This window comes from Umbelopsis ramanniana (assembly GCF_025399195.1).
Source record: "Umbelopsis ramanniana AG unplaced genomic scaffold K450scaffold_2, whole genome shotgun sequence".
In the NCBI taxonomy this organism is placed as follows: Eukaryota; Fungi; Mucoromycota; class Umbelopsidomycetes; order Umbelopsidales; family Umbelopsidaceae; genus Umbelopsis; species Umbelopsis ramanniana.
Window position 1 is genome coordinate 166,803 of NW_026252088.1, and position 25,315 is coordinate 192,117.

The 25,315-nt window shown below is 44.0% G+C and overlaps 10 protein-coding genes across 10 annotated transcripts; 4 read left to right on the top strand and 6 right to left on the bottom strand.

Moving 5' to 3' along the window:
• Positions 1-428: 428 nt before the first annotated feature.
• Positions 429-4,032, bottom strand: K450DRAFT_267531 (uncharacterized protein; the record flags this gene model as incomplete). The annotated part of the gene is made up of 11 exons (XM_051592844.1): positions 429-613; positions 682-2,565; positions 2,631-2,727; positions 2,790-2,832; positions 2,910-3,045; positions 3,115-3,139; positions 3,214-3,312; positions 3,393-3,455; positions 3,531-3,756; positions 3,823-3,914; positions 3,988-4,032. 11 exons carry the CDS (start codon positions 4,030-4,032, stop codon positions 429-431), a joined length of 2,895 nt encoding a protein of 964 aa, XP_051449158.1.
• Positions 3,994-5,371, top strand: K450DRAFT_218450 (uncharacterized protein). The gene is made up of 6 exons (XM_051585203.1): positions 3,994-4,228; positions 4,295-4,368; positions 4,430-4,511; positions 4,583-4,680; positions 4,746-4,976; positions 5,048-5,371. The coding sequence occupies exons 1-6, from the start codon at positions 4,171-4,173 to the stop codon at positions 5,129-5,131; spliced, it is 627 nt and encodes a 208-aa protein (XP_051449159.1). The 5' UTR covers positions 3,994-4,170; the 3' UTR covers positions 5,132-5,371.
• Position 5,372: 1 nt separating this feature from the next.
• Positions 5,373-8,027, bottom strand: K450DRAFT_218456 (uncharacterized protein). Its single transcript, XM_051585204.1, has 3 exons — positions 7,808-8,027; positions 7,265-7,740; positions 5,373-7,190 (listed from the first exon to the last, which is right to left on the bottom strand). Exons 1-3 carry the CDS (start codon positions 7,942-7,944, stop codon positions 5,536-5,538), a joined length of 2,268 nt encoding a protein of 755 aa, XP_051449160.1. The 5' UTR covers positions 7,945-8,027; the 3' UTR covers positions 5,373-5,535.
• A 50-nt stretch (positions 8,028-8,077) lies between these two features.
• K450DRAFT_218458 (uncharacterized protein) lies at positions 8,078-10,484 on the bottom strand. Its single transcript, XM_051585205.1, has 9 exons — positions 10,155-10,484; positions 9,838-9,935; positions 9,602-9,752; positions 9,367-9,534; positions 9,182-9,295; positions 8,947-9,111; positions 8,615-8,876; positions 8,286-8,546; positions 8,078-8,197 (listed from the first exon to the last, which is right to left on the bottom strand). The coding sequence occupies exons 1-9, from the start codon at positions 10,231-10,233 to the stop codon at positions 8,191-8,193; spliced, it is 1,305 nt and encodes a 434-aa protein (XP_051449161.1). The 5' UTR covers positions 10,234-10,484; the 3' UTR covers positions 8,078-8,190.
• Positions 10,485-10,605: 121 nt separating this feature from the next.
• Positions 10,606-12,669, top strand: K450DRAFT_218462 (uncharacterized protein). Its single transcript, XM_051585206.1, has one exon. It carries the CDS (start codon positions 10,663-10,665, stop codon positions 12,631-12,633), a length of 1,971 nt encoding a protein of 656 aa, XP_051449162.1. The 5' UTR covers positions 10,606-10,662; the 3' UTR covers positions 12,634-12,669.
• Positions 12,670-12,781: 112 nt separating this feature from the next.
• On the top strand, positions 12,782-14,993 carry K450DRAFT_218465 (uncharacterized protein). The gene is made up of 5 exons (XM_051585207.1): positions 12,782-12,958; positions 13,041-13,157; positions 13,231-13,455; positions 13,524-13,781; positions 13,852-14,993. Exons 1-5 carry the CDS (start codon positions 12,878-12,880, stop codon positions 14,557-14,559), a joined length of 1,389 nt encoding a protein of 462 aa, XP_051449163.1. The 5' UTR covers positions 12,782-12,877; the 3' UTR covers positions 14,560-14,993.
• Positions 14,994-15,321: 328 nt separating this feature from the next.
• Positions 15,322-18,166, top strand: K450DRAFT_218468 (uncharacterized protein). Its single transcript, XM_051585208.1, has 3 exons — positions 15,322-17,077; positions 17,153-17,588; positions 17,662-18,166. The coding sequence occupies exons 1-3, from the start codon at positions 15,344-15,346 to the stop codon at positions 17,823-17,825; spliced, it is 2,334 nt and encodes a 777-aa protein (XP_051449164.1). The 5' UTR covers positions 15,322-15,343; the 3' UTR covers positions 17,826-18,166.
• Positions 18,167-18,359: 193 nt separating this feature from the next.
• On the bottom strand, positions 18,360-21,024 carry K450DRAFT_195276 (uncharacterized protein; the record flags this gene model as incomplete). The annotated part of the gene is made up of 6 exons (XM_051584496.1): positions 18,360-18,455; positions 18,525-19,271; positions 19,338-19,578; positions 19,660-19,904; positions 19,976-20,456; positions 20,528-21,024. 6 exons carry the CDS (start codon positions 21,022-21,024, stop codon positions 18,360-18,362), a joined length of 2,307 nt encoding a protein of 768 aa, XP_051449165.1.
• Positions 21,025-21,359: 335 nt separating this feature from the next.
• On the bottom strand, positions 21,360-22,444 carry K450DRAFT_218476 (uncharacterized protein). Its single transcript, XM_051585209.1, has 2 exons — positions 22,082-22,444; positions 21,360-22,014 (listed from the first exon to the last, which is right to left on the bottom strand). The coding sequence occupies exons 1-2, from the start codon at positions 22,435-22,437 to the stop codon at positions 21,480-21,482; spliced, it is 891 nt and encodes a 296-aa protein (XP_051449166.1). The 5' UTR covers positions 22,438-22,444; the 3' UTR covers positions 21,360-21,479.
• Positions 22,445-23,180: 736 nt separating this feature from the next.
• K450DRAFT_218479 (uncharacterized protein) lies at positions 23,181-24,602 on the bottom strand. The gene is made up of 5 exons (XM_051585210.1): positions 24,536-24,602; positions 24,370-24,454; positions 24,149-24,308; positions 23,979-24,064; positions 23,181-23,909 (listed from the first exon to the last, which is right to left on the bottom strand). The coding sequence occupies exons 1-5, from the start codon at positions 24,572-24,574 to the stop codon at positions 23,341-23,343; spliced, it is 939 nt and encodes a 312-aa protein (XP_051449167.1). The 5' UTR covers positions 24,575-24,602; the 3' UTR covers positions 23,181-23,340.
• Between the last annotated feature and the right edge of the window lie 713 nt (positions 24,603-25,315).

A 25,315-nucleotide genomic window follows, 5' to 3' on the forward strand; every position in this document is an offset into this window, starting at 1 on the left:
AGTCCTGATCCACGTTGTATGTAATCTCTTCCTATTAATGCAATAAACAGTTTCGGGCGGGTGGAAATGATGTAACACAGACAAACGGGCGCGCGCGCATGGCAAAACTCAGTTCCTTTTCGGACACTAACGGACGATGTTTGAGTCTAAGCGATGGAATAGAACACATTTTTTTTTTTTTTTCACTTGGAATAAATATTGGCTATAGCCTAACTACATGCTTCTCATTGATTAAAACGCATTGGAAAAAGTCAATGCTGTGCTCAGATTACAAAAAAAAACAAGTAAAAAAAAAAAAAAAGAAGGGTGGAAAGGTTTAGGGTATTTTTGGACCTAGCGATGAGGTTTTGTGGTGTAAAGGGAAAGAAGCTAGATAGGGAGATGTAAAAATAAATGACATACAGGGAGGGAGGGCGCTACAAGCATCTTTACAGTGACTTCAACACCTTCATAAAATTGCTTGGAACCAGCCCTCGCCGCCGCCGTCTCTGATCAAGAACTTCGGCCTCCCACCATCCGTCCTGTTGTTTGGTAATGACAGCTAAAACATCGTTGGTTTCGAAAGATATTTCTGTATCGGGAATACGAGCCTGATAGCTCCATTGAGCTTGCACTATTTAAACCAACAAAAAGCGTCAGTATCGCATCATTCACGTAGAAAGCAAAGAAACCTCCTCGTACCATATTCCAAAATGGGAGTGCCATCTGCCAACGTCGCCTGCCAGTTGGGCTGTGGAGGAGAGTCACCTGCTTGTCGTTGCCGTAGTTGTTCCATACCAAGTGAACTCATTCGTTGTGAGATATGAACGGGTTCAGCATTTGAGCCTGGTATTTTGGGCGACGCCCACTCAGGTGTGGTCGAAACCGGGCCTAAGCCTAATGCCGAATCCGGTCCTCGTGAACCACCAGGGCTACGAGGTACTGAACCAGCTTGAGAAGGTTGCTGGTTAACAACATGGCCACTCTCATTATCAGATATAGGGTTGCTCAATAGACTAGGTGCATGCATGCTCTCTTGTTCTCCACTAGCCTTGGTCTTCTCTCGATGCTTCTTCCCTTCCTTATCCCGTTTGAATATGGACAGCGAAAATCGACTGTTGGATCGCTCCTTGAATCGATCCACATGGTGAATAGGCATGGCCGAAGGGTCTGTAGCACTTCGAGCCGCTGCGCGGGAATCTGTCTCTGATTTACTGGGTTTGGGCATGGTGTCTGCTGTTCTTGCCTTCTCTGGCACCCCCGCACCTGGTGATTTGTTAAAGGCAAATTTCATTTTGGATGCAAGCGATGGACTTTTGGACGACTGAGGTGCATCCAATTTCGACGGTGAAGGTGTGCTCCGATGGTTCGGCAGTGGAGAATCAAATGTCATCATGGAGGCGGCTGCCCGGGATAAAAAGGGTGAATTTTCAGGATAGGAAGATGCAAGGTTGGCGGGTTGATTAGGGTCATTTTTTTGGGAAGCGTCTAGGACTCCCCATGGAGGTGGTCGAATACCAAGGTCAACATCTTCATCATTAGAAGCGTATATATATTGGTTAGTAGGAGGTTCAATAGGCTGTCGATGAGACGGTTGCTTTGCATGGTGGTGGTGATGGATCGGTTCGGACGTAGCCAAAGGGGATGGCGTGGTAGTGGGAGGTGATCTTGGAGTGACATGGTCATTTGCCAATGGCTGCGGAGGGGAGGGCATTTTGCCTGATGTCTCTGTTGTGGCATGGCTCAAGGCTGAATTAGGTTGTGAATGATCGATGGTCGGATTCAAGTTGCGAGTATTGACCACAGGCCCTGGTTTTTTGATGGACACTGGACTGGCCATCAAAGTCGACGTGGGCTTCACTTCGGTAATGGCGAGGGGCGGTGGTCGTGACAGTATGCCATGTCCTGATGTCCGCTTTTCGCTTTTTGGTGAAGAAGGAGAGCCAGTGACAGAGCGTTTGTCAGGCACTTGAGTTGACTCGGCAGCTTCGGTTGGATTATGATTAATAGAGGATGCTTCGTCGTCTCTGTGGCTGCCAATATTAGAGGACTCAAGGTCGTTTGCCGTTCCCCTGGGTGCCGATGATCTCGATATGATGAAATCCGACACGCTACCAACAATATCACTGTCGTCGTCGCTTTGTGCCTTTGCATTATGATCGGCATTAGAATCATCCGGTGGCGATAGTTGAGCCACCGCGTCAAGTTCTACCAATTCTTTGGAGTGTCTTCTAGGCAAGTCGTGCTTTGGCTCCTTTGATAAGCCATTTGTGGGTAAAGAGGGCACTACTGCTTCTGTTTGTGCCAATAAAGATTCAGCTGTCATGGTGCGCATAGTAGGAAGTCGCTTCAGCTGCACATCGACCGATCGCAGTTCCTCGTCTACAACTGGGATTGTAATTTCTCTAATCGATTTTGGTTCAGCCTCTTCGCCGTTCAGCTTGACTTCGGAGTCTACCACCTTGTTTCCCCACAAACTACCGGGCGGAGCTATTGGTGGCAATGGCTTTATCACCGAGGATGACATGTCGGATCGTTTAGAAGATGATTTTAGTTTTTCGAAAAAGTTTTCGTACTTTGTCGGTTCTAATGGTGGCAAACTATGTTAGTCACCTACCCAGACAGGGATGTAAGGAGGTGTCATTGCGTACCTGGAGGAGTTTGGCCAGTGCGTCGCTTTTGCACAAATGTATCCAAATCCTTATACACTTCCATGCACTCTAAGGATGTCCTTATACGTTCGCATGACTGATGCAAGTGGCTAGGGTCAACGGGCGAGCTTCGATTCGAGAGAAGCATGAGGGACTTACCTGGTCATCTATTGTATGGACGCTAGACATCATATTGGCGTACCTAGAGGAAGTGGATGACAAAGAGGTGGCGTTAATTTAAAGCTACGCGGCAACCCTGAAGAAATCAAAGGTACTTACGCCCAAAGACTACTTCGTAGATAATGCAATCTTCGTTCTTCTAAGCTTTGGAATATATCACATACTTCACGCCACTCATCATACCACAGACCGTAAGCAGCAGCCAAGGCCTGAATGGAATTTTTATAGTCTTGGTCTGCGCGCAAGATTCGTTGAGTAAATCAAAGAACACAGTCTTTTTCCAATGCTTTCTTAAGATGCTCACCTGTTTGCGCCACTTGTTCTTGCAGCTAAATGGAAGAAAGCGTTGTGCAACCTTGAGTCAGTGCACTTTTTTTTCGCACTTTAGCCAATCAGGACCTACCTTGGCAATATCTTCCTGTCCAACCTGCTGTGACCTGTCCTCCAAACGCTGTCGCATTTCTATTAGGTGCTGGCATTGTGCTTCATAAGCATCTTTGGCCTAGAAAGAAACAAAGGGGCAAGATGTGTTTCAGTACCAATTGTGTTAAGGCGGTGGTGGGTGGTTGAGGGAATATATACCTTCGTAGCGTTGGAGATATGAAATGCTTTCTGCTGTCGTGCTTCTTCAATCTTGCTCAAAGTCTGTAAGGGAAAAACCGTGCGATTGAGTATAGTGCGAGCCAGGGCGATGAACGACAGGGGTGGGTTGTAACATACGGCTTGTCTGACCTCCTTTTGGTCTTTAACGAATGTTGACAGGGGCGATTCGAGATGATGTTTGATTTGTTGCGCTAGATCGAGATGTGCTCTGGCTGCGGCTTCTGTTGCCGCTGGGATATCGTTGAGAGTGTCTGAAAAGGTGCTACCATATTCTTCATGGTCTCCAAGTGGGCTCTGCGCTATTTGTAACAACCGGTCACCGTATTCTTCTTCGAGCTGAGCACTGTTATATTGAACATTAGGGATGAGTGGGTTGAAAAATAACTACATAAAACCGAAGAGAGATTACCGTTTTTCGAACAGCCGTTTTATTTGCTCGGACGTTTGTTTTGATCGCCGTGAGCGTTCAACAATGACCTGAATGCTGGCTTCTTCATTTCCCTAGATGATTGCACAAGGTGGGATGAGACTTTGCATTGAACAAAAATACTTTGTCATGTAGAACATAGCGTACCCAAAAGTTATCGGCAAACGGGTAATGCAGGCCTTCTGTGGCCATTTCCAGCAGTGACAAGTAGAAGTTCTCTTTTGCGTAACCAGCTGCTGAGCGCAATAAATTTTCGGAGGAGCCGCCAGGCAATTTGAAGCCGCCAACCCAGCCAGGTCTTCTTGTTTTTTAATATCGCTTTCTGTCTTCATGGCTAACAAGCATTCCCCTGTAATTCGGATTTCCCCTCCAGAATTCCAATTCTATCGTGAGTTAGTTGTCCAACCACTTGTCATGCCACGTCAGTCTATCTTACTAACATGGTATGCTTCAGCCCTACGGCAAGGTCCTGGCTTCACAGCTCGTTTGCATGTCAAGAATCTAATTGAAAATTCCGTTGCCTTTAAAGTGAGCTATGACTAGGAATTCATGGTTTTTTGTATATCTGCTGCTAACGTGACGCTGTTAGTTCAAGACCAATGCTCCAACTCGCTACTCTGTCAAACCTGTATTGGCTGTATTACATCCCGGAGATGCAATTGAAACATATGGTAAGTGGATACGTAGCAGGCCACTGTCGCCAGCCAACTGCACATTGACAAGAAAAAATTTCATGCACTAGTTCGCTCGGAAACTCCTATTAGCGATCAAGACAAGTTCTTGATTCAAAGTGTACCCCTTACGGAAGAAGAGTCAGGCTTGGAAATGACTTCGGCTGAGGTAAAAGCGCAAAGAGTTACAAAAGGGAGTACATGTGGAGGATATTAATATCAGTTTTTCCATAGTGGAAAGCTCTGGACAAGCGACGGATAACGGATAACTTTATCAACTGTGTGATGATGAGAGGTTTGCGACCGCGCGTTCAATCCATTGAATCGCGCTCTTCATCTCCTCCTGTATCGCCGCGTCTGTCACCGATCCCGCTTTCGCCGTCTCCATCGCCCTCCACTCAGCAATATAATCGATCTGTCCGTCAACACGATCAAAAAGAATCTCAATCCTTTCCTACATTCAAGGTGAGTTTCTGTCAGACAGCAGGATGGCTCGATAACAAATTTAAGTTGACAAACATCGAATCATTCCCTAGATCGTCATTTTCAGCATTATTTGCATATTGATTGGCTTATTGATACCCTTTGAAAAATTCGCTTTGCTCTTTCCATCTAATTGAGGTCATCCCGTCGTTACCCTACCTCTCTTACTGTACTATTTTACGCTACATGTTTCTTTCTTTCTTGGCTTACTTAGAAGTTGAATTATTCTTTTTTCCTCTCCTCCTATTCATTAGTTTTTAGTAATCAATTTTTGGTAAAAAGGCGCCCACACATTTATAACGTAGACAAAAAGGTTGACGCAAACCCAGCACAATATAAAACATCGGATCCAATGATGGAAAACCATAGCACGCACTGGTGATAATGTGTTGGAAAAATATATTTTTATTTTTTAAAGGAAGAAAAAAAACGGTCCAAGGAAAAAAAGGTCATACAATGGGGAGCAAGTTTTGCAAAAGGGCAAAAGTATAAAACACGCAACTGCTTACGATGAAAACTTTTCTAAAGGCATGATGGCAAATTAGTCAGAATCTTCTCGCTGCTTTCTTCTAGCCTTGCTCTTGCTACTTCGCTGAGCCTTGCGCTTCTTCTTGCCAGCTTCAAATTGAGCGACATCCTTATGCAGACGGCCGAGGTTATCAAGATCCTTGACCTTGTAGATACGTACAATCCAGTTCTCAGATGTGAAAGCTTCATCCAACACATTCAACTCTGGGCTTTCCTTGGGCAAGGTTTGTTGTCGAACACGATCAACTGGTGCGTGAGGTCCAAAGAGCTCGGTGAATCGGTAATAGCTCATCTTGTACATGAGGGAGTCCTTCATGGTTTGAGAAGCCTTGTCGTCAACGCGATAGTCACCAGTGGGAGTAAAGTAGTTGGATTCCTTGATCTTGTCTGGCCAAACACCTTCGGCAATACGAATCATCCACAAGTACTTGTTGATATCATCGCCAGAGTATCCTAACAGACCACCGAAAATGATCAACACATAGTCGACATCATGTTGCTTCATGATCTCATAAGCATCTTCTTCGTTGGATGACATGGCACGACCAACCGTGGCAATATGAGTGTTGTTCCAGGTGTTGTTATCAACCAAAGTGGGACGATCAGCCATACCGGAGATCTGATATCCATAATCCCACCATGACATGATCTTAGCATCCTCCTTGGTGTTTTGACGAAGCCAGTTGTACGATTCACGGAAATCATCAATAATATGTTGTGATCCATCTGGGTTGCGAGAAGCAAGCACAATGGAGGGGGATGAATAAGCGTTGGAGGTAACCCAGGTACAATGCCAAACGAAAATGACAAGGAAGATCACAAAGTTGGTGAGCACAATAGTACGGGAATCAAAGTTGAGAATACCAAAGTACTTTTCTTTGGTGCTGTCAGCATCTTTGGTAGCAGCGGCCTTTGCAGCAGCACTAGCATGTTTGGATCGAGGGGTTTCAGTAGAAGCCGATGGTTGTCCGGACGGCTCAGTGGTGGATTCGGCAGTGTTGAAATCCAAATAGGTATCAAGAATAGTGGACAACGCAACGGCAGCAGAGATACAAACAACGGGAGTAAGGGTCAACATGAGACGAACCATGACACCGGCAAAGTAAGAAGCGAAAACACTGTAAACAATGATGAAGACGTGTTCATCACGCAATTGTCTGAAGCACAAGTATACACCGGCAGGGAAAAGGAAAATCAACATCTCCAAGTCGAAGAAGAAGGAAGGCCAGGCGGTAGGTTGATGTTCGGAAACGGAGGCAATAATTGGAATGTGGATCTTGGCATAGCCAGTATCCCACAGTGAGTAGAAGCGGCCAGTCCAAGGAGCAATAAATCCAGTCATAGTCAGAGCGGTCAAGCCAACCACACCAACAACGAAGATAAGAACGACGAAAATACGAAGCAAAGTTTGGAATTGCCTTTCCTGCACATGGCTACGAACCAGCTCAACGAAGGCAAGAATTTGGCAGAGACCAAATACACCCAATGCAGCCATATGTTCGCTTGTTCGTGTAGGCTGGAAGCCAACAAAAGGAATCTGCATGGACATAAGAGTTCCCAAAATGTAGAATGTAGAGTAAGAAACATACACACGAGTAGAGAAACGACCCATGCCCATCAACACGAGAACATGTAGAGGGATCAAGTTGATGATAAAGACGTAACCACCTATAAAAATAAACATCAGCATATAGAGTATAAACGTCATCTCAAACACCACATTAGCAACCATGTCAACTTACCCCAGGCGGCCACCATGTAAAAGTAGAAAAAGGCAGCAGCAGCGGCCCAGAGTGCGGAGCCAAGCTTCAAAGCCTTGATCCAAAGATAAAAGGTGAACATCAATAGGAAAATAGCAATGCCTTCGTTATCATAAGATCCTGCGACGGAACGAGAGATATAACCGGGAGCAATACCAATGAAGGCAGCGGCCAATAAACCAGCGGAGGAGTCTTTAATTTCGCATGTCAACAAGTAGGTAGCGTAAGCTGTAGCTCCGGAAAAGACGGGAGCGAGAAGCACACAGACATTTCGAATATCGACTGGGAAATGAAGATAATGCAACACGTTGTGGATAATGGCCGAAGTGACCATCAAACCGGGATACACGGTTCCTCCAACAACACGTCCAAGAGGATACCAGGCACGCGGGTCAAACCAGTTCCAGAATTCATAGAAACCGTCTTTGACGAGCATTTGAGTTGTTCTGTAATTGAACCTACAGTGAAAGATGAGTTTAGGGTGGACGAAAAGGCATGATCTATACCAAAGGTAGAACACATTACCATGGGTCGAATTCGTGGATGACTGATTCATAGCGAACGATGGAGAATAGACGTGATGAGAAGGCTGCTCCAGCTATAAGACCGAGAATAACGGTCTTGAGCAAGGCCTGTTGGTTGCTAGCGTCTAGCTTGGCCATGCTTTTCTACCAAGTTTAGGATTTATAGGTTCTAAAAAGGTTGAGCAACGAACAAAACGAGCCCAGCAGGAACGATGTGCGAAGGTTTCATTGGGCGAGATTTTTGAAATCCAGTGCCAGCGGCCAAGCAAAATGGAAATTGCAAAAAATTACCGTCGACTGTATTATTTAACTGTATTTTTGAACGTATTAAAGCTAACTATAGGACTAGTCATAAGTTGGCTATGTGTGTAGAGTATCGGCATTTTACTCCCTGTTAAGCCGCCGAGAGGCATAAACGTTGTCAGCAAAACTTGTTACCTATACAAACAAAAAAAAGCAAGCGAAAGAACCACACTCACGCAAAAATGAAGAGATTGTTGGTGGCAGCAACGGCCACAGTGTTTTCATGTGGATGCCAAGACGAGTGCAGAATCTTCTTGTTAAAGTCAATATAATCGGTGCCAAAGTCACTTCGTCCGGACTTGCGCGTCATTCTACTTTTTGAGGATCCTAGTCGTCGCGCGCGGAAAGCGCTCTTGTCCGCTTGGAGAGTGACATCGGTTTTACCCTCAAAGTCGTATATGTGAAAATCATTATTATACGAACCAGTCAACACTGACCTTTTAATGTAGCGAGTCAGTAAATCAATGCATCGGTAGATGTAATCGTCCAATTGAAACAAACTTACTTTCCGTCTCCACTGAACGTACACTCAAACTTGTCAAAAATACAGTCATTCTCATACAAATCGCACAGCCTATTTCGAAGTTGTTCGTGAATATTGATGGTTGTGACGGGCTTGTTATCCATATTGATATCCCAGATCTTCAACGTGAGGTAGTCTCTGGCAAGAATGTACCGGCCATCCTTGCTAAACTTGACATCAGAAATAGATGCAATGATTTCTGAAAAGAAGGACTTTGTTGAAGGGTCCTCCGCATCTTCATATACTGCGGGGAAGGATACATTGGTTGAATTAAAACAACGGGAATTGAAGCACCGCATAGCGTTGGTACTTACGTTTGGCATGTTGATCACACAACGAAGCAGCTCTCATATCACTCAATTTGATGGTTCCCTTGCTGCTACTATACACAAACAAATTACAATGCTGTGGGTGGAACTCGGCTGCAGTGATCACCTCTGTCAGCTCCTCCATGTTCGTGGGCTTGATGTCAACAATATCTTTGTTTGTACAGCAACCAAGTCAGTGACAGCTTTGGCATGAAGTCATGTATGCATTCCATCCACTTACTGAAGCTTTGTTCTGATATGCCAAAGTTCCATAAATTGATACGCAAATCATCTGCAGATAGATATGTTTCATCATCCGAGTTGACTGAGATAGAATTGATGTGGTACGCATGAGCTACAAGACGGCACAAAAGTTTAGTACACACTTCAGACACGGCCGCCACATTCCTACGTTCTAGTCCCTACCGTTTCCATATATCCTTCGCGGGACGGCTGCCACTATAGTATCCTGGCGCATCATCTTGGGAAGACGCAAAGATTGCGTACCATTCATAGGCACATCGTTATCCAAACCTCCTTCTGCTACCACCTTGAGTGACTTTTCAAATACTTTCCAAAGCTTGATAGTTTTGTCTGCCAGGTTATTCTGTCAGCATCTCCTCCATAACAAAATTTTTACGCACTTTAGCATGCTACTGACCGTTAGTGGACAACAAGAAGTGTGCTGAATTCTGGCGTCTACACCACTTAATTTTGTTGATCTTCTCCTCAATTTCCAATGACTTCAGACAGTCAAATTCAGGTTCGTGAGATTGAAACTCGGTAAAGAACTTGTACTCGCAGCTTGATTTCTGTTTTAACAAAAACAAGGGGGCATAAGTCAGATCAAGTTCATACCCAAAATGAAAAACCAACCATGTTATTGCGAGCACTCACAGTAGCATTCCGTTCAAACAAAACTATACGTCCGCCTTTATCACCAGTAGCCAAATAGTCTCCAGTTCGATCGAAATCGACGGCTGAAATGATGTCCGCTGAAAACAATACGAAGTGGAACTTAGTAAAAAAAAAAAAAAAAAAGGCATAGCAACTTTCTCGGAATGTTTGGGCGCTTTTCATGCTTTATTGAGTAGCCAAGCTCGTTGTGGTGGAAGAAGTCGAGTCATACACCGGAGGATCTTGCCCAAACGTCGGGTTGCATAATTACAACTGTACAATAGTCCAAAAACCAATGCATAAGACACAACACACACCTTCAGTGACATCTCCTGAATCGCTTTTGTCACCAAAGCATTGAGCAAACTTCCAGTCGTGATCTTCAATAGTCGTCATTTGAGATTAGAACTGGTGACGAAACAGTAGAAGGAAAGGGAAATGAGCAGGTGAGGTTCACAAGGCGTCAAGAAAAAAATGCCAGCTTGTTTGTCAGGCAATTTGCGCCAATCATTGGCTTGGTTGGCGGGTCAACTATTATTGGTCAGCTTGAACTGTAATTCGATACAGAACAAGCACAACCACTTATTCATTAAAGATCTATACGTACTATGATACAGCTTGACAAAAAAAAAATATGAAGATGTTCGAAAACACACAGTTTGTCTGATTTCCTTGGTATTTTGAAAGGCATCGAAATTTTCGCTTGGGGCGAGACAAGGAATTTGAGCGTGACCGGCTCTCTTCAACACAATTTTCGACGCTCACTAACGAAAAATTTACCAGCGTTACAATAGCCTTCCAGCATCCCAACAACAGGCCCAGCCAATGTCTGTAAAATGCGGTGGAAACATCTACCGCAACTTATGGCGAGCAGTTTTATTAGAAAGAGTCGGCCCGCGATCTCGACGGCTTGAGCCATCTCACTCCAGTTTTTTACAAGATCTATACCTTGTTAACATGCGATTTTCACCACGACGACATTTCCTATCAACGGCTGCTGCTCCTATAAAGACATCAAGCACATTAGCACACCGTTCATCATCACCGACGAAAAGAACATTTGACCAGAAAACAGGAAGCAAGGCTGACATAGAATCTAGAATGGATCAACTGGGATCTTGGCTGCACAAGCTCACCCTATCGGATGCAACACCAGCTGATATCCAGGGCATAACCCATCTATTGCAACATTCTGAAGCGCATGCACTTTTGAAAACATTATCTCCAGGCAATATCACCACACTTTATCGATTGCTTTCTAAGTTTAGTTGCCTGGACTTATTGAATCAGATACGCACCGCTTTGAATGACATTGGCGTGGACCCAACAATGGCCGATTTCCAAGTATGGCTGGTGGCATATACCAAATCCAATTTACTCAAGGAGGCTCAGGAACTAATATCTGATGCGCAGAGGCATGGGTTTCAACTGTCGTGGAGTCCCGCATTGATGGATTGCATCGAAAGCGGTGACTTGCAGAGTGCACATCAGACCATCCAGATATTAGCGGACATCCCCACTATTCAGGTTGACGCATCTGCGTACAAGAACTTAATACAAGCATACTTGAGGAATGATAAGAGAAAACACAGCGGGTCCCTTGGGTATGCTATACGCACTTTTCAATTGATGGTGCAAAGCAACACCGAAGCCGATGGAGAGACATATTCAGCATTTGTCGAGGCTTATATTGAGGATTCATTGGCGCACTGGAAGGACGAAGAGCATAAAACTCGGATATCTACCATTGATCGTTTATATGAAGCCATTCTTGCCCAACCCAATTTCGAGCCACCTTCATCGGTATGGACATCTCTGATACGCGTATACACTCAAAACGACTCGCTTGCCAAAGCCGAACAAGTCTATTATGACTTTAAGAAGACTGAAAAGATCGCTGAAGATGTGATGGATACAACCGAAAACCTGATCGTTGCATTGACTCGACAACAATGGATGGTGTCAGCCAATTCGCTGTTTTATGACCTGATGGCGGATGGACACCTTTTTCACCACAAGACCTTGTCAGCCATGGTGTATGGATATGGCAGGAAAAATGATTTGGAAGCGGCAGAAGAGCTTATTCATACCTCTCGAGACCAATGGGCAAAATCCAGTTTACAACCCTATGCAGCACTCATACGAGAATACATGCGATTGAATGATATCCCAGCAGCTCGTCGGATTTTTGACACCATTGCAGATAAAATCCCGCAATCTCATCCCAGCCTTCAAGTTTATGTATATAATTTGCTACTTACCGGTTACGCTAATATTGGAAACATTAAGCAATGTGAAAGTCTTTGGCGACATATGAAGCACCATGATATTATCAGCTTCAACGTCATGCTTGAGGCTTACTCGGAGACTGGTGAATGGGATGGCTTTATCCGAACCGTCGACAAGATGCACCAGGATCACATCGAGCCCGATAGCCGGACCAAAAGCATTCTTATATTTGGCCAAATTCGACAAGGGCATTTGGATCGCGCTCAAGATATGGTCAAGGCATATGCGTCTGCTGAAACATTTCAGTCCAAATCATCTAACCTAATAGGCGCGGTTAACTCACTGTTACAACTACAAAGCTTGAAAGGTGATAAGGAGGCATGTGAACAGCTGTTCCAGTATCTTGTAAAGTACGATCGGGTCAACGCCAACTCATACCAGTCCCTTTTGTTCTGTCTCGGGAAGATTGGAGCAACTAACGAATTAAAAATGGTTTACGACAAAACTCGTCAACAGGATATACAGTTGGAACCGGCAATTGATAGACTCATTAGAAAATGGTTATAATAAAGCATAATACCCCTGTCAGTCCCACTCTCAAAGCAACTTCTCTCTTTCTTTTTCATGATCAAATTTCATAACTGAGACGCCATTGATTGGTCGGAAGATTTGGGACTGCAAAATTTTTTCTTCACAACTTTTTTTCTAAGGAAAGAAAAAAAAAAAGTCCAGCACGTTAATCCCTTGCCAATCGCACATTTTGCGCTGTCCTTATACTTTGTGAAAAGCGATCTACCGAGGGTAAAAAGCAATGTCGACCGAAACAGATTATATCAAGCCTACCAGTGCGACTCCTGCCATTGACACTTCCAACTGGCCACTGTTGCTCAAGGTATAATTCTTAGATCACAGCGTCAAGCCACCGTTTCGCTGACATGCAGGCTAACAATTTTTTCATGGATGAATCTTTTTAGAACTATGACCAATTGAACGTTCGTACTGGACACTACACTCCCATTCCTTCCGGTTGCTCTCCTCTCAAGCGTGAACTTAGCGAATATGTTCGTTATGGTGTCATTAACTTGGACAAGGTATAAGCCACTTCCATATTTATTTCCGCTCAATGTCAACTTTTCCAATACTTAACTATTCAACTCTACTTAGCCTGCCAACCCTTCATCCCACGAAGTCGTCGCTTGGGTTCGTCGTATCCTTCGTGTCGAAAAGACTGGTCACAGCGGTACTCTCGATCCCAAGGTTACTGGATGTTTGATCGTCTGTATCGACCGTGCCACCCGTTTGGTCAAGTCCCAACAAGGTGCTGGTAAGGAGTACGTTTGCGTCCTCCGTCTCCATGACGCTCTCGACAATGAGAAGAAGCTTGCTCAGGTATGTTTTCTCGAGATGTATGGCCACATCAGAAATATCTCATTGTATTAACATTATATGCATTCTAGGCTATGGAAACTCTCACTGGTGCCTTGTTCCAGAGACCTCCTTTGATCTCTGCTGTCAAGCGTCAACTCCGTGTTCGTACTATCCACGAAAGCAAGCTTCTTGAATTCGATAACGATAGACACTTGGCTGTTTTCTGGGTCAGCTGTGAAGCTGGTACTTACATGCGTACTTTGTGTGTCCATCTTGGTCTCTTGTTGCAAGTTGGTGGTCACATGCAAGAACTTCGTCGTGTTCGCTCTGGAGCCATGTCTGAGAATGTATGTGAAATCAAACCGTTTATTTAAGATGCATGCATACAATGACTCTTACTAATGTTTAAACCTATAGGATGACATTGTTACCATGCACGATGTCTTGGATGCTCAATGGAGCTACGATAACACAAAGGATGAGACCTACCTCCGTCGTGTCGTCCGTCCTTTGGAAACCCTTTTGACCGGCTACAAGCGCATCGTTGTCAAGGACAGCGCTGTCAACGCCATCTGCTATGGTGCGAAGTTCATGCTTCCCGGTCTTTTGCGTTATGAATCCGGCATTGAGATCAATGAGGAAGTTGTTCTGATGACCACCAAGGGAGAAGCTATTGCCCTTGCTATCGCACAAATGACCACTGCTGTCATGGCCACCTGCGACCACGGTGTTGTAGCCAAGATCAAGCGTGTCATTATGGAGCGCGATACCTATCCCCGCCGCTGGGGACTCGGCCCCGTTGCTCTTGCCAAGAAGAAGCTTGTCAAGGACGGTCAGCTTGACAAGTTTGGCCGTGTCACTGAAGACACTCCTCAAGCCTGGAGCAAGACCTACGTCGATTTCAATAACAACCCTGATGGTACTGAGCCCTCCCCAGTGATGGGTGCCGCTGCTTCCTCTGCAGCTGTTGCTGCTGTTGTTGAAGATGCTTCCGCCAAGCGCAAGATTGAAGAGGTCGAAGAGGCTGAATCTGGCAAGAAGGAGAAGAAGGAGAAGAAGGAAAAGAAGGAAAAGAAGGAGAAGAAGGAAAAGAAAGAGAAGAAGTCCAAGAAGGATAAGGAATAAGTGTCTCATTGCTATGCCATGCTAGCAAAATGCTTTTTCTTTACGCTTCGTTGTAAGCCTTCAAATGAATCATTTTCCTGCTGCTTACACTCACTGTAATTATTTTTTCTTCCACCACTTCTTTGTTCCTGTATGTAGCCAATACACTCTTTTTGCATTTCTCGTACATTCCTCTCATCACCCTTTAAAAAAATTTGAATAACAAAATTAAAATAATATACGAGCTACACTAAAGTGAAGAGAAGGATGAAGCCGTCAACATCCAATGGGAGATGCCTGCGATACCGCCAGATATGCATGACTGCAGTTGAGTCTTTTAGCACGGCTTAGTCTCAGGCAAGCTATGAAAAATAGCATCCCAACAGGCTATCTCCGAGCGTTCTTTATTATGCACTTCCACTTGTTAGTCCTATAAATTTGACTGTCGATTGAGCACAATGTCTTCTCGACCGTGTCATCCAAACGCGTATAACAATATGTTTCTGAATAAGGAAATGTCAGCAAATTCTGCTAGCCTGGTAACCAGTAGAAGCTGGGCTTCCTGCACACAATGAGAAGCATGGATTCTTTGGAGGGTTGTGGATGCTAGCTAGCTAGCTATTGAGAACCAGCATCATGAAAAGAGCTTTCAAGAGTGTATTGAGCATCGAAAGCTCCACTGAGACCAGATCAAGTGTCCAAACTGGATCAGTAATAAAAAAATCGAGACATTTTTGCAGTCAACAAAATTTGTTGCGTCACTCGGGCAGGAAGTCCTACCATCCCATCCTCCCATCCTTCCATCATGGCCCTATTGGCCGAAGCGAAAAGACTATGGAACAAACATGTCCATTTTCTACAGCTTCATTATGCCTACATTCTCTTTCTATGCTTTTTCTTCTCCGGATGCTTTTATTTCGATCCCAATGGGGTCCGGCCAAACTATATTGATGCGTTGTTCATGATGGTGTCCACAAGCACATGCACTGGTCTAAATACTGTTACGATCACCGATATGTCCACTTATCAACAGTCTTTGATCTTTGTATCGTCCATCTTTGGCTCCAGCGTTTTCATTAGCTGTGTCATAGTCTTTGTTCGAAAACATGCATTTGAAGACCGGTTTGAGGAAATTGTCCAGTATAACAGGAAAAAACATGAAGAGCAAGATCGAAATCGTGGTAGCAGATCAAGTGATTTAGAATTAGGAACTGGAGGGCCTTTGACCTCCCTCGGCAGAAGATTCTCTTCGATCTCTGCTCATCGAAGTTCAGATGATTTTCACCCAGAAATCAGAGTGGTTCGCCGACCGTCCATTCTTGAGGATTTGTCCGCAAAGCAACAAGAAGAGGAGAACCACAGAAATATGGACACTACATCTACCAGCTCCAACGATTTAATACAACAGCCAAACGCAATAAAGAATGCAACTCCAGAACCGTCGCCCAATCCCTCCAGACTGGCAACCCCATTGCAGTCCCGAAGAAACTCTTTGATAGGTAGCGTTCATCCACTGGAGACAGACACCGAAGAATCTGCTGATGAAGTGTTCAAAAAGCAGAGGAGCGCAAGTTTAAATGATCGGCGATCGATGCAATCAGACGATACAAGCAATATACTACCGAATGACGACGACGATCAAGGAGATCCGAATGCCCAAACCATTATGTTTGCCGATGATATTGACAATCAGCGGCAGCAGGCCAGAAATATGCGCAAGCGAAGAACAGCAGATAAGGATGGCGACTACGCTCATCGAAATCTGAGCGCACTCGTTAGTAAAGAGCAGCTCACTCAAGAAGAACGGTTCAATCTTGGTGGAGCGGAATACAGAGCATTGCACACACTGTCTTTCATTGTTCCGCTCTACTATTTATGCATACCTGTTTTTTTCAGCTTCGTATTTCGCATCTATTTCGCCACTTCAGAATATGGACAATGGGTTCTCGATACGTCCAATGGAAGCAACAATGGTGCAGTGAATCCATGGTTCATGTCTTTTTTTACTGCCATTGCGGGCTTCAACAATGTTGGCCTGTTGCCCTTGGATGATAGCGTTGTCCCATTTCAAAAGTCTCCTCTGTTCCTGTTGGCCTTGGCTTTTCTGATTTTGGTCGGAAATACCGCGTTTGCCTTGCTCCTTCGATTGATCATTTGGGTCATGTGGGTCACAACTCCAGTATCCAGGCAGGTACATAAGGACTCGCTGAGATTCCTGCTCGATCACCCGCGTAGATGCTTTACAACTCTCTTTCCTTCGATGCAAACATGGTGGCTTTTCCTCATCCTCTCTATCATCACCGTCACGGAATTGGTCATGTTTTTGATTCTGGACTATTGGCTGCCTGTGGTCCAGGATATTCCTTGGGGCTACCGAGTTCTGGATGGTCTCTTTCAATCCATCTCAACCCGTAACGCCGGTTTCAGTGTCATTGACATCTCCCAGGTCAATCCTGGCCTGACCATCATATATGTCGTTGCGATGTATATATCTGTTTATCCTGTAACCATTTCCATGCGAAGAACCAACGTATATCAGGTGAGTGAAAGGATTAGGTTTGAGATAGAGAGAAAGAAATCTTTGCATGGTATACTGATCTAAATGGGTGGGTAGGAACGATCTCTTGGCATATACGGCTCTGAAGATGATGAAGAACCAAATTTCACAGACTTGGACCTAGCAGAACGCCCTACCTTTGTTGGTTTAAAAAGGTCCAATACATTATCCTCCATCATGACGACGACACGTGGGTTAGCTAAAGGCATCAAACGACCGGATTTTTTTGTCATGCAACAAGTACAACGCCAGTTATCCAGTGACTTGGCATGGATTGTTATCGGTATTTTCTTAATCTGTGTCATTGAATCGGGACAGATTATGAGTACTTCCCCCATCACCGTGTTCTCGGTCATATATGAGTGCGTCAGTGCCTTTGCCAACGTGGGTGCATCTTTAGGATACCCTGGCACCTCCACCTCACAAACAGCTCAATATGGTACGCTGAGTAAACTAATCGTCATCTGTTTAATGTATCGTGGAAGACATCGAGGCAAGTATAGGGCAAATGAATGTCAACGAAACATGAACGTGACGCACTAATACCTTTCCTTTGCCATTGACAGGCTTGCCAGCTGCTATTGATAGAGCTGTGCTCCTACCGTCTGATCAATGGCATGAAAAAGAACGAGAAGATATACAGTTCAAGCGACGAAACACTACTGTATCTACGGCATCGCCCACTCGTGGCAATTCTTCAGCCGTATTCTATCGTTCACGAACAATGTAATTTTCAAACCTCATAGACGACCATAGACGCCTCCCACCATTTTTTTTTTCTTTTTCGAACTTGAATACCAACTGTACAACTTTCTCCTTCACTCTCACACGCAACCTCACATCGCATCTCCGCACGTAATCAAAGTCCTTTACTGTTCAATTTGCGCATAACATGGGTGACAAACGCCTTGTTTTACACTTGGTAACATCCAGATGGCACAATCTTTTTCAATCCTTTTGTCATCCACGATACCCTCCTTTCCTCTGACCTCGTTTCATTTGCCACTCCGTAGTATTAATTGGTTTTTCAGATAATTTTCTTCAGTTCTTTTACTGCTGTAATACTTTGTTGCCTTTGGAAAATGAAAAGATAAAATAATAATAAAAAAAGGAAGAATCAAGGTGATTGAAAACAAATCAAACAGGAAAAAAAAAAAAAAAAGGCATGGGTACTAAATACAAATTGGCGCGCCGGTATACTGATAACAAAGTTACTGACTGATTGTTCATTGAGTAGAAAATATGTAGCTGTAAAAGGGGGGCTCTACTGCTGCAAACGCAAGAGCTCCATTACGACTTCTTCCATATTATGGTTAAAAGCCTTCAGGAGCTCAACATTGATAGTGTCGTGGTAGAATCCCTACAACAATGAATTAATATGGCACTCACATATAAAAAAAGGGGAAAAAATTTAAGTATGAACACTTACCATATCATGAAGTTGCTTTAGCTCAGCCTCTAGGGCAGAATCAATGGGAGAGGAGACAATCAATGTGTCTTGTGGAGCTTCTTCAATCTTGGAGCTGGAGGTCAATTCTTCTTGCTGTTCCTTTTCAGTCAAAAAGGGATTGCTCGGGCTTTCATGAGGGACAGATTGAATATGATGGAAAGCCTCGGTCTCTTCCTCCTCTTGCTCAATCACAATGTAATCCTTGGCTTCGTCTGGAGTGCCAGGAGCTTCAGGGTCAGCATACACTTCATAGCCAGAGTAAGAGTCCTCACTTTCATTGTCCTCACTGTCCGACATAGATCTAACGGAGGGTGTGACAACAGAGGAATCAATAATGCTATTGGCGTGGTGGCTGCTTCCTTCTTCAGTGCGAATGGTGGCCTTGTCTTCGTCATCAGCGTCGCGGTTGGTCAAGGTGGGATAAATCATCACACTGGATGAGGTGGACGAGCCTTGCTGCTCCTCATTTTCCACAAGGATATCGCACCATACCCTATGACCGAAACGAGTACCCGTGGGTGTTATCAATCGGAAGTAGCTAACATATCGACCAGGCTTGGCCGGTGCTTGCAAGTCAGCAGTAACATAAGCGTTCTTTCCGGGTTTGGTAACGGGTACGGCAAATGTCGTAGTGGAGGGGCTAGAAGCGAGAGAATCGCCTCCGCAGAAAACAAGCTGAGTGCCTTGCGGCCACTCTTGAGATCCTTCATTGACCATATTCCATATCTAAACAGGAGCAAGCAGATAAGAATCAAAGGAATAAAGCCAAAAAAATAGTCGGCAAAAGATTACCTTCAAAAAACGAGACTTGGCAGCAACAATGGTTCCATCGGGTATGTTGACGTCGTCAACAAAGCGAGCAAAGAGATCTGGTTGAGAGAGAGAGGCTACGGATGCACTGGCTGACACTTCCGATGGTTTCTCTACAATAGGAGCAGAGGAAGAGGCAACAGATGGTAGGCTTCTAACAGACAGTCTCTCAAGTTTGCAGTCAAGTTCGTTTACCGAAGACTGGTCAACGGTACGCGAGGAACTGTTTGAAAATAAAAATTAGCATTTTCCATATTCGATATCAATATCAATATGCAGCCATTGTTAAAGCAAGATGACATACCTGGCATTAGGTGACCTTGGAAGTGAAGCTGTAGTAATACTCTGAGCGCCTTCTCGTTGTTTCATCTGTGGGGGAGCAAACGAAGGGAATTCTTTCTTTTCTTGATACAGGCTTGGCAGTAGCGGAACAATATTGGACAGTATCTTATTCAACGGTGTCTTCACCTTCAAGAACACATGATGAGGGTTATGCTCTTCGGTTGCTTCACACTTGCTGCACAGATCGAAATCTTCACAATTGCCACACTACAGCCATACAAATGCCATTTAGTACGCAGTTTCATTCCATGTAACGTTGTATAAACGAGCATTCTTACCTTGTAACGGATACCATAAATCCACTTGTCACATCCATCACAACGAACACCAGCGTGGTAGTTCGTGCTGTTTTCAGTCACTGGGGTTGGAGGATGAGGAGCTGTGCATCTCGTCCTGTGAGCTCGGGTTATTTCGAATGCGTGCCCAGGATGCTGTGTGTCGGCCAAAGCAATGCATCTTTCGCACAAGTCGAAATCAGGGCAGTCCTTGCACTTATAGCGGGTTCCACTTATGACAGAATCGCAGAAGTCACAACTGGCAATGGGCATAGGGTGAGGCATACGGTTTCGATGAAATCCACGAGTTCGATTTTGTTGCGAATGTCGATGAGGATGTGAGTGAGGGTGCGAGTTACAAAGAGAAGGAGAAGAGGACTGCATAGCACTGAACCGGTGATGAGAAGGATGATTGTGCTGTCCAGCAGTCTTGCAACCATCGCAAAGATCATAGTCTCGGCAGTCTTGGCATTTCCAACGAGTTCTGGAAACTTCTAGCTTAGCATAAAGGAGAACAATGCAAAAAATGGACACGTAGTTCAAAAGATGACGTACCCTCGAACTGCGCGATAACAATGATCACACATGACATTGGTGTGAAGCGCTGTCTCAGGCTGCTGAGTAGGCACTGATTGGTTCGTAGCAGTGAATGGTTGTCTGGGCGAAGGATTGAAAGCTCGCTGCCAATTCTGAGTTGCAGTGTTAGCAGCAGCAGATGCAGCAGCAGCAATGGCAGATGCACTGGATTGGGCACTATCTTGAATAAAGGACATTTCTCGTTCCAGATGATCAACGAAATTTTGAGCTAAACCAGCCCAAGCATTAGAGGCAGCCGTATCTCCAGCGTTTTCTTTTTCAGCAGAGGGCTTCTGTTCACCTTTGTTTCCGGTTTTCTTGATAGTAAAGCGGCATGTTACACCCTTATTGGACGATATCTGCTGACTTTGGAACATGCTGAGAGCTTCCGCTAAATCTTGGTTCGAAGTAACGGTCACTTCATCCATATCATCGTCGGTATAATACACCTTGTAGGGCTCAGTCAAATTGAACATTCTAGCAAACTAGAAGGGAATATTTAGAAACGTTAATGTTCTTTGGAAGCCAAGAAAAAAAAATACTGCTGAGCAACCCATGAGGTTTATTTGCTCACGGTGGGGATGGAGTCGAACCTCCGCACAACTGCAGGTGTTTTCATACCTCGGCATGGAGTCTATCGTAGGTAAATGCCTGAGCATTAATGAACGAGATCCTCTTGAGCTCTGAATTATAGATAACTTTCACGACGATTTGGGGTGGCATGCTGGATCGGAAGGGAAAGTGAAAAAAAGCCGTGGAGCGCCAAGTCCTAAAAAGCTGCGCCAAGTCCCTTTTTCTCATTAATGCCCTAATCAGTCACGAGCTTCTTTGCTTCTTTATTTTTGCATATGGAAATGCTGCACTGCAAACTACGTTAAGCTCAATGCAAGAACAACTATTTCATCCTGGTTAAAGCTAACTAATACCAAAATCATAATTGCTTGGCAGACTCGATGGCCTCTTGTACAGCAACGTCAAGACCACTGGGCTTTACATTGGGGAACAAATCATTATCAACTGTATCAAAGTACATATCTCCATGTGCTGCCTTGATCAGTAACATGAAATAGAATGATGTGACGGTGTTCGGATTGGCATCAATAATCTCCTGTGCCTCGGCTTCTGTAAGTCTTGAAACTTTCAAGGGGGTTCCTACAGCTTTGAACCTCTCGATAATTTCATCAAAGCTTGTTTGCAAGCTTTTGACCTGCAGTGCTTTGTTTCTTGATACGGAGGGATTCTTCAAAATCTCCACGATGAATGAAGCAATATCCTTTCTGTATGTCAGAGTAAGTGGCACAGAGCTGTCACCGACAAGTCTTGCACTTCCCTCTTTAACGTCGAACCCGAATAATGGGATAACGGTTTCATCAGCAAAAAGTGATACAAACAATAGAGTGTATTCCAGCCCATTCTTCACGATTTCCTCTTGGACGGCTCTCTTCGTTTCGAATACAGGACCAACCCTAATTTGAAATAATTGTTAAAGAAAAAGTTAACGGCTGACAGGTAAAAGTAAGAATGTTAACCTACGCCTTTTGAGAATTAATGCCAAATTCGGATGGAATAAATCGTTTAACGCCAGCTCTAGCCGCTGCCTTAACCCACACCAACTGGCTTGCTAGAACACTTCCACCAATGGAACTGACAACAGCGTCAATTCCTTGAAGAGCCTCGGTTACTGCATCTTCATCCGCTAAATCAAGGGCAGTAACTTGCACGCCTCTGGCCTTGAGATCATTAAACTTTTCTGGTTTTTCCTCAAAGCTTTCAGATCTTGTCAAAACCTTGACGGTGCTAAAAGCCTTGGATTCGAGTAAAGCGTCCACAAGATATGGACCGAGATCACCAGTAGCTCCAAAGACGGCGATGGATTTGAGGGAACTCATATTTTTGATAGGTTATATTTAAAATGCAGTATAATACTTGATAGACGGCAATGCTATTTTATACTGATATCCATGATGACAAATGAATGCCTTGTCAATTTGTTCCAGTAACGCAATCGTCACCAAAAAAAAAAAAAAAAATCCAATTGAGCACGCCATTTCACCCAACACCACCAAAATTGGATTGAGTCTCCTGATACTTTCCAAAAACCAAAGGTTGATGAAGGTAATGACACCGAACGCCATGGAATCGCATCCTTCGCCATTGTAATAAACTTCTACCTGAACATACCGAGAAATTCATAGATAAAATAGAATAAAATTCAGAAAAAAGTAGGCGTTTTCAAGGAAATGTCTTTGCCGCATCAAGTAATTATATTGGATCGCTCATGTCTTTATTACAATCAGTATATTTAGCGTTTATGAAATAGATCAGCTTATAGAATAAGGCATTAAACTAAGCAACGGATAAGTCTCTAACTATCATTACGAATCGAACAGCTGCAGGTCGAAAATTACCAGCAGACATTCTCTATAATGATTTTAAATCATATATAATTTTAGAACAAGTTAAGCGGCAAGTGCATTAGTAAGATCAGTACCATTGGGCCTGATGTAAATTCAGTTTGTCCTACCACAATCCAAGCAGACAAGCCCCCTGATAACAACAGAAAGGTATACCTCAGCTTAGCTAAGCGGCTCAGCACTTAGCAAGAAAATTCACCAAATCAGGATAAAAGTGTACAGGTTTCATCGCAAGACAAATTGAAAGAGGGCGTTGAATCGCATTGGAGCCTTGTTAGAATGGATAGTGAGATAATACATTTGATGTGGATGATCTATGGATTTGTTACAATTTCTAGATATATAATTTATGTGTACACTAATGATCATTGCCAAAATCTATGAACTGTTCTCTGTGGCATTTTCACGAAGGTATTGAGAAAGCCGCTCATACACCACAAATGTGATGCAAGTACCCGGCAGCACTCGAATAATATTGGGTGAAAGTCCCTTGTAAAAGCCTATATAACCTTCTGCTCTGTAAATCTGTCGAATGCAATCGACAACTCCTTTGTATTTATCTTGAGTGGTTTGGTTCTGGAAACGACTTCGAAGCACTTGATATGGATAAGTGGCGATAGTGGCAGTTACTTTGCTAGAAGCTGCCATGACCAGATATTCCACTGTACTAAGTCTTTCAACATCCAGGTCCTCCATACCCTGCTTTTCTCGAATACTTTTCCTCCATTTCTTCATTTCCTCATACGCCATAAATTGAATGGCTCCATGTGAAACACCAAACAGCGCTGGTACCATTCCTCGATAGAGACCACGAATACCCTCTTCCGTAGCTAATCGACTTAATCCATTGAACAGACCAGTGTATGCGCCAGGTGTATATCTTGTTGTGGTGCACATACGAGTTTTAATAACCCAGAATGGATTTGTAAAGACCGCTGTGATGGCGCCTGTAGAGAATGAAATGGGGTTATAAGCACCAAGAGCAGCATCATAATGAAATTCAAAATGTGACATACCAGCCTCTGCAGAAGCAGTCAAATGTTGTATTGGAGACAGTTTTCCTTCTTCGTTCTTCGGCATGTGCTTTTTTATCAGACTATACCTGTAAAAATTTTTGACATGCACAATGGATGAGGTTCACAGTGGGCCATTGCAGGTGAACCGTTTGCAAATATTGCTTACTTACCACCAAAAGTACAAACTCCAACTCGCCGTTGCTCCTGCTATGTTTGGCGTGACTCCACGATATAGTCCACGCCATACACCTTCGTTTCTTACTATTTTCTGGAAAGACCTGACGGTTCCTCCAATAAGTGGTCGTTGCTCAGATTTCTTTCGCTCATCGACTGCCCTTAATAATGAGTACAGATAATAAAACAGAAAGGTACAAAGGGCTCGAACAAGTACCTTGGAATCTAATCTTTATGACATCCAGTGGGTGTAAAATTACTGTCGAGACTAACCCGGCTCCGAAACCAGCCAGAGCTTGATCCTGGCAAGGAAAGGGGAATTTGAGAACATGTCATTCATATGTATAAGCAAACGTATCTTTCACTCGGAACGTAAGGCTTACCAGGTGTGGTGAGCTGGTGTATGACTTGGAAGTTGACATAGTCTATACCCCTTCTTCACAGTATGTTGGAAGCCCGGCTCCATTTTCATGTCTGTTTTTTGCCTTTCAGTCGCACAGTCACATGACTTGCCTCTGCAGCAAAATTCGGAACTCATTGTTCATGGCACACACGCTTTAACTTCGAGTGATCCTTCGCCAACCAACCAACACTTTTGACACCACACGATACCACTCCATCTCAAATGAAAAATATAAAAATTGTTTTCCACCCAATCAAAGCCAACTACATCATTTCATTTCACATCGTCTTTATGTTTCTCAAACAACATGACCAAATAACAGATATGCAGGTAAGAATAGATCGAATAAATTGAAAAATATGTTTCATATGGAACATTCTTGACTTGGCTCAAGAGCGGCAAATAGGTAATTGCGCTTCTTATTTTACTGCTCTTCTTATGGGTGTAGTTGTAACGAGCTTCGGGTGAATTATCGTCACCATGTGCATGGAAAGCTCCTATCCTCAATAACGGCTATCCCGCCAGCATAAACTTTTTAAGGGTGCTAACCATGGAATCGGGTAAAAGTTGGCGCTGGACCCAGCGGAAGACTTTTTGCAGCTCAGCAAATTCTCAAACTGATAGGCTGTGAAGCGGTTCATTAAAAGAAACCTCCACATTACCCTTTTAGCCATTTATAACTCCGAGCTCATTAGCCTTGGGATGTGATCTGAGAAATTCATCCCATTGGACCTATTTTACAAGCAGCCAGCGGAGGAGG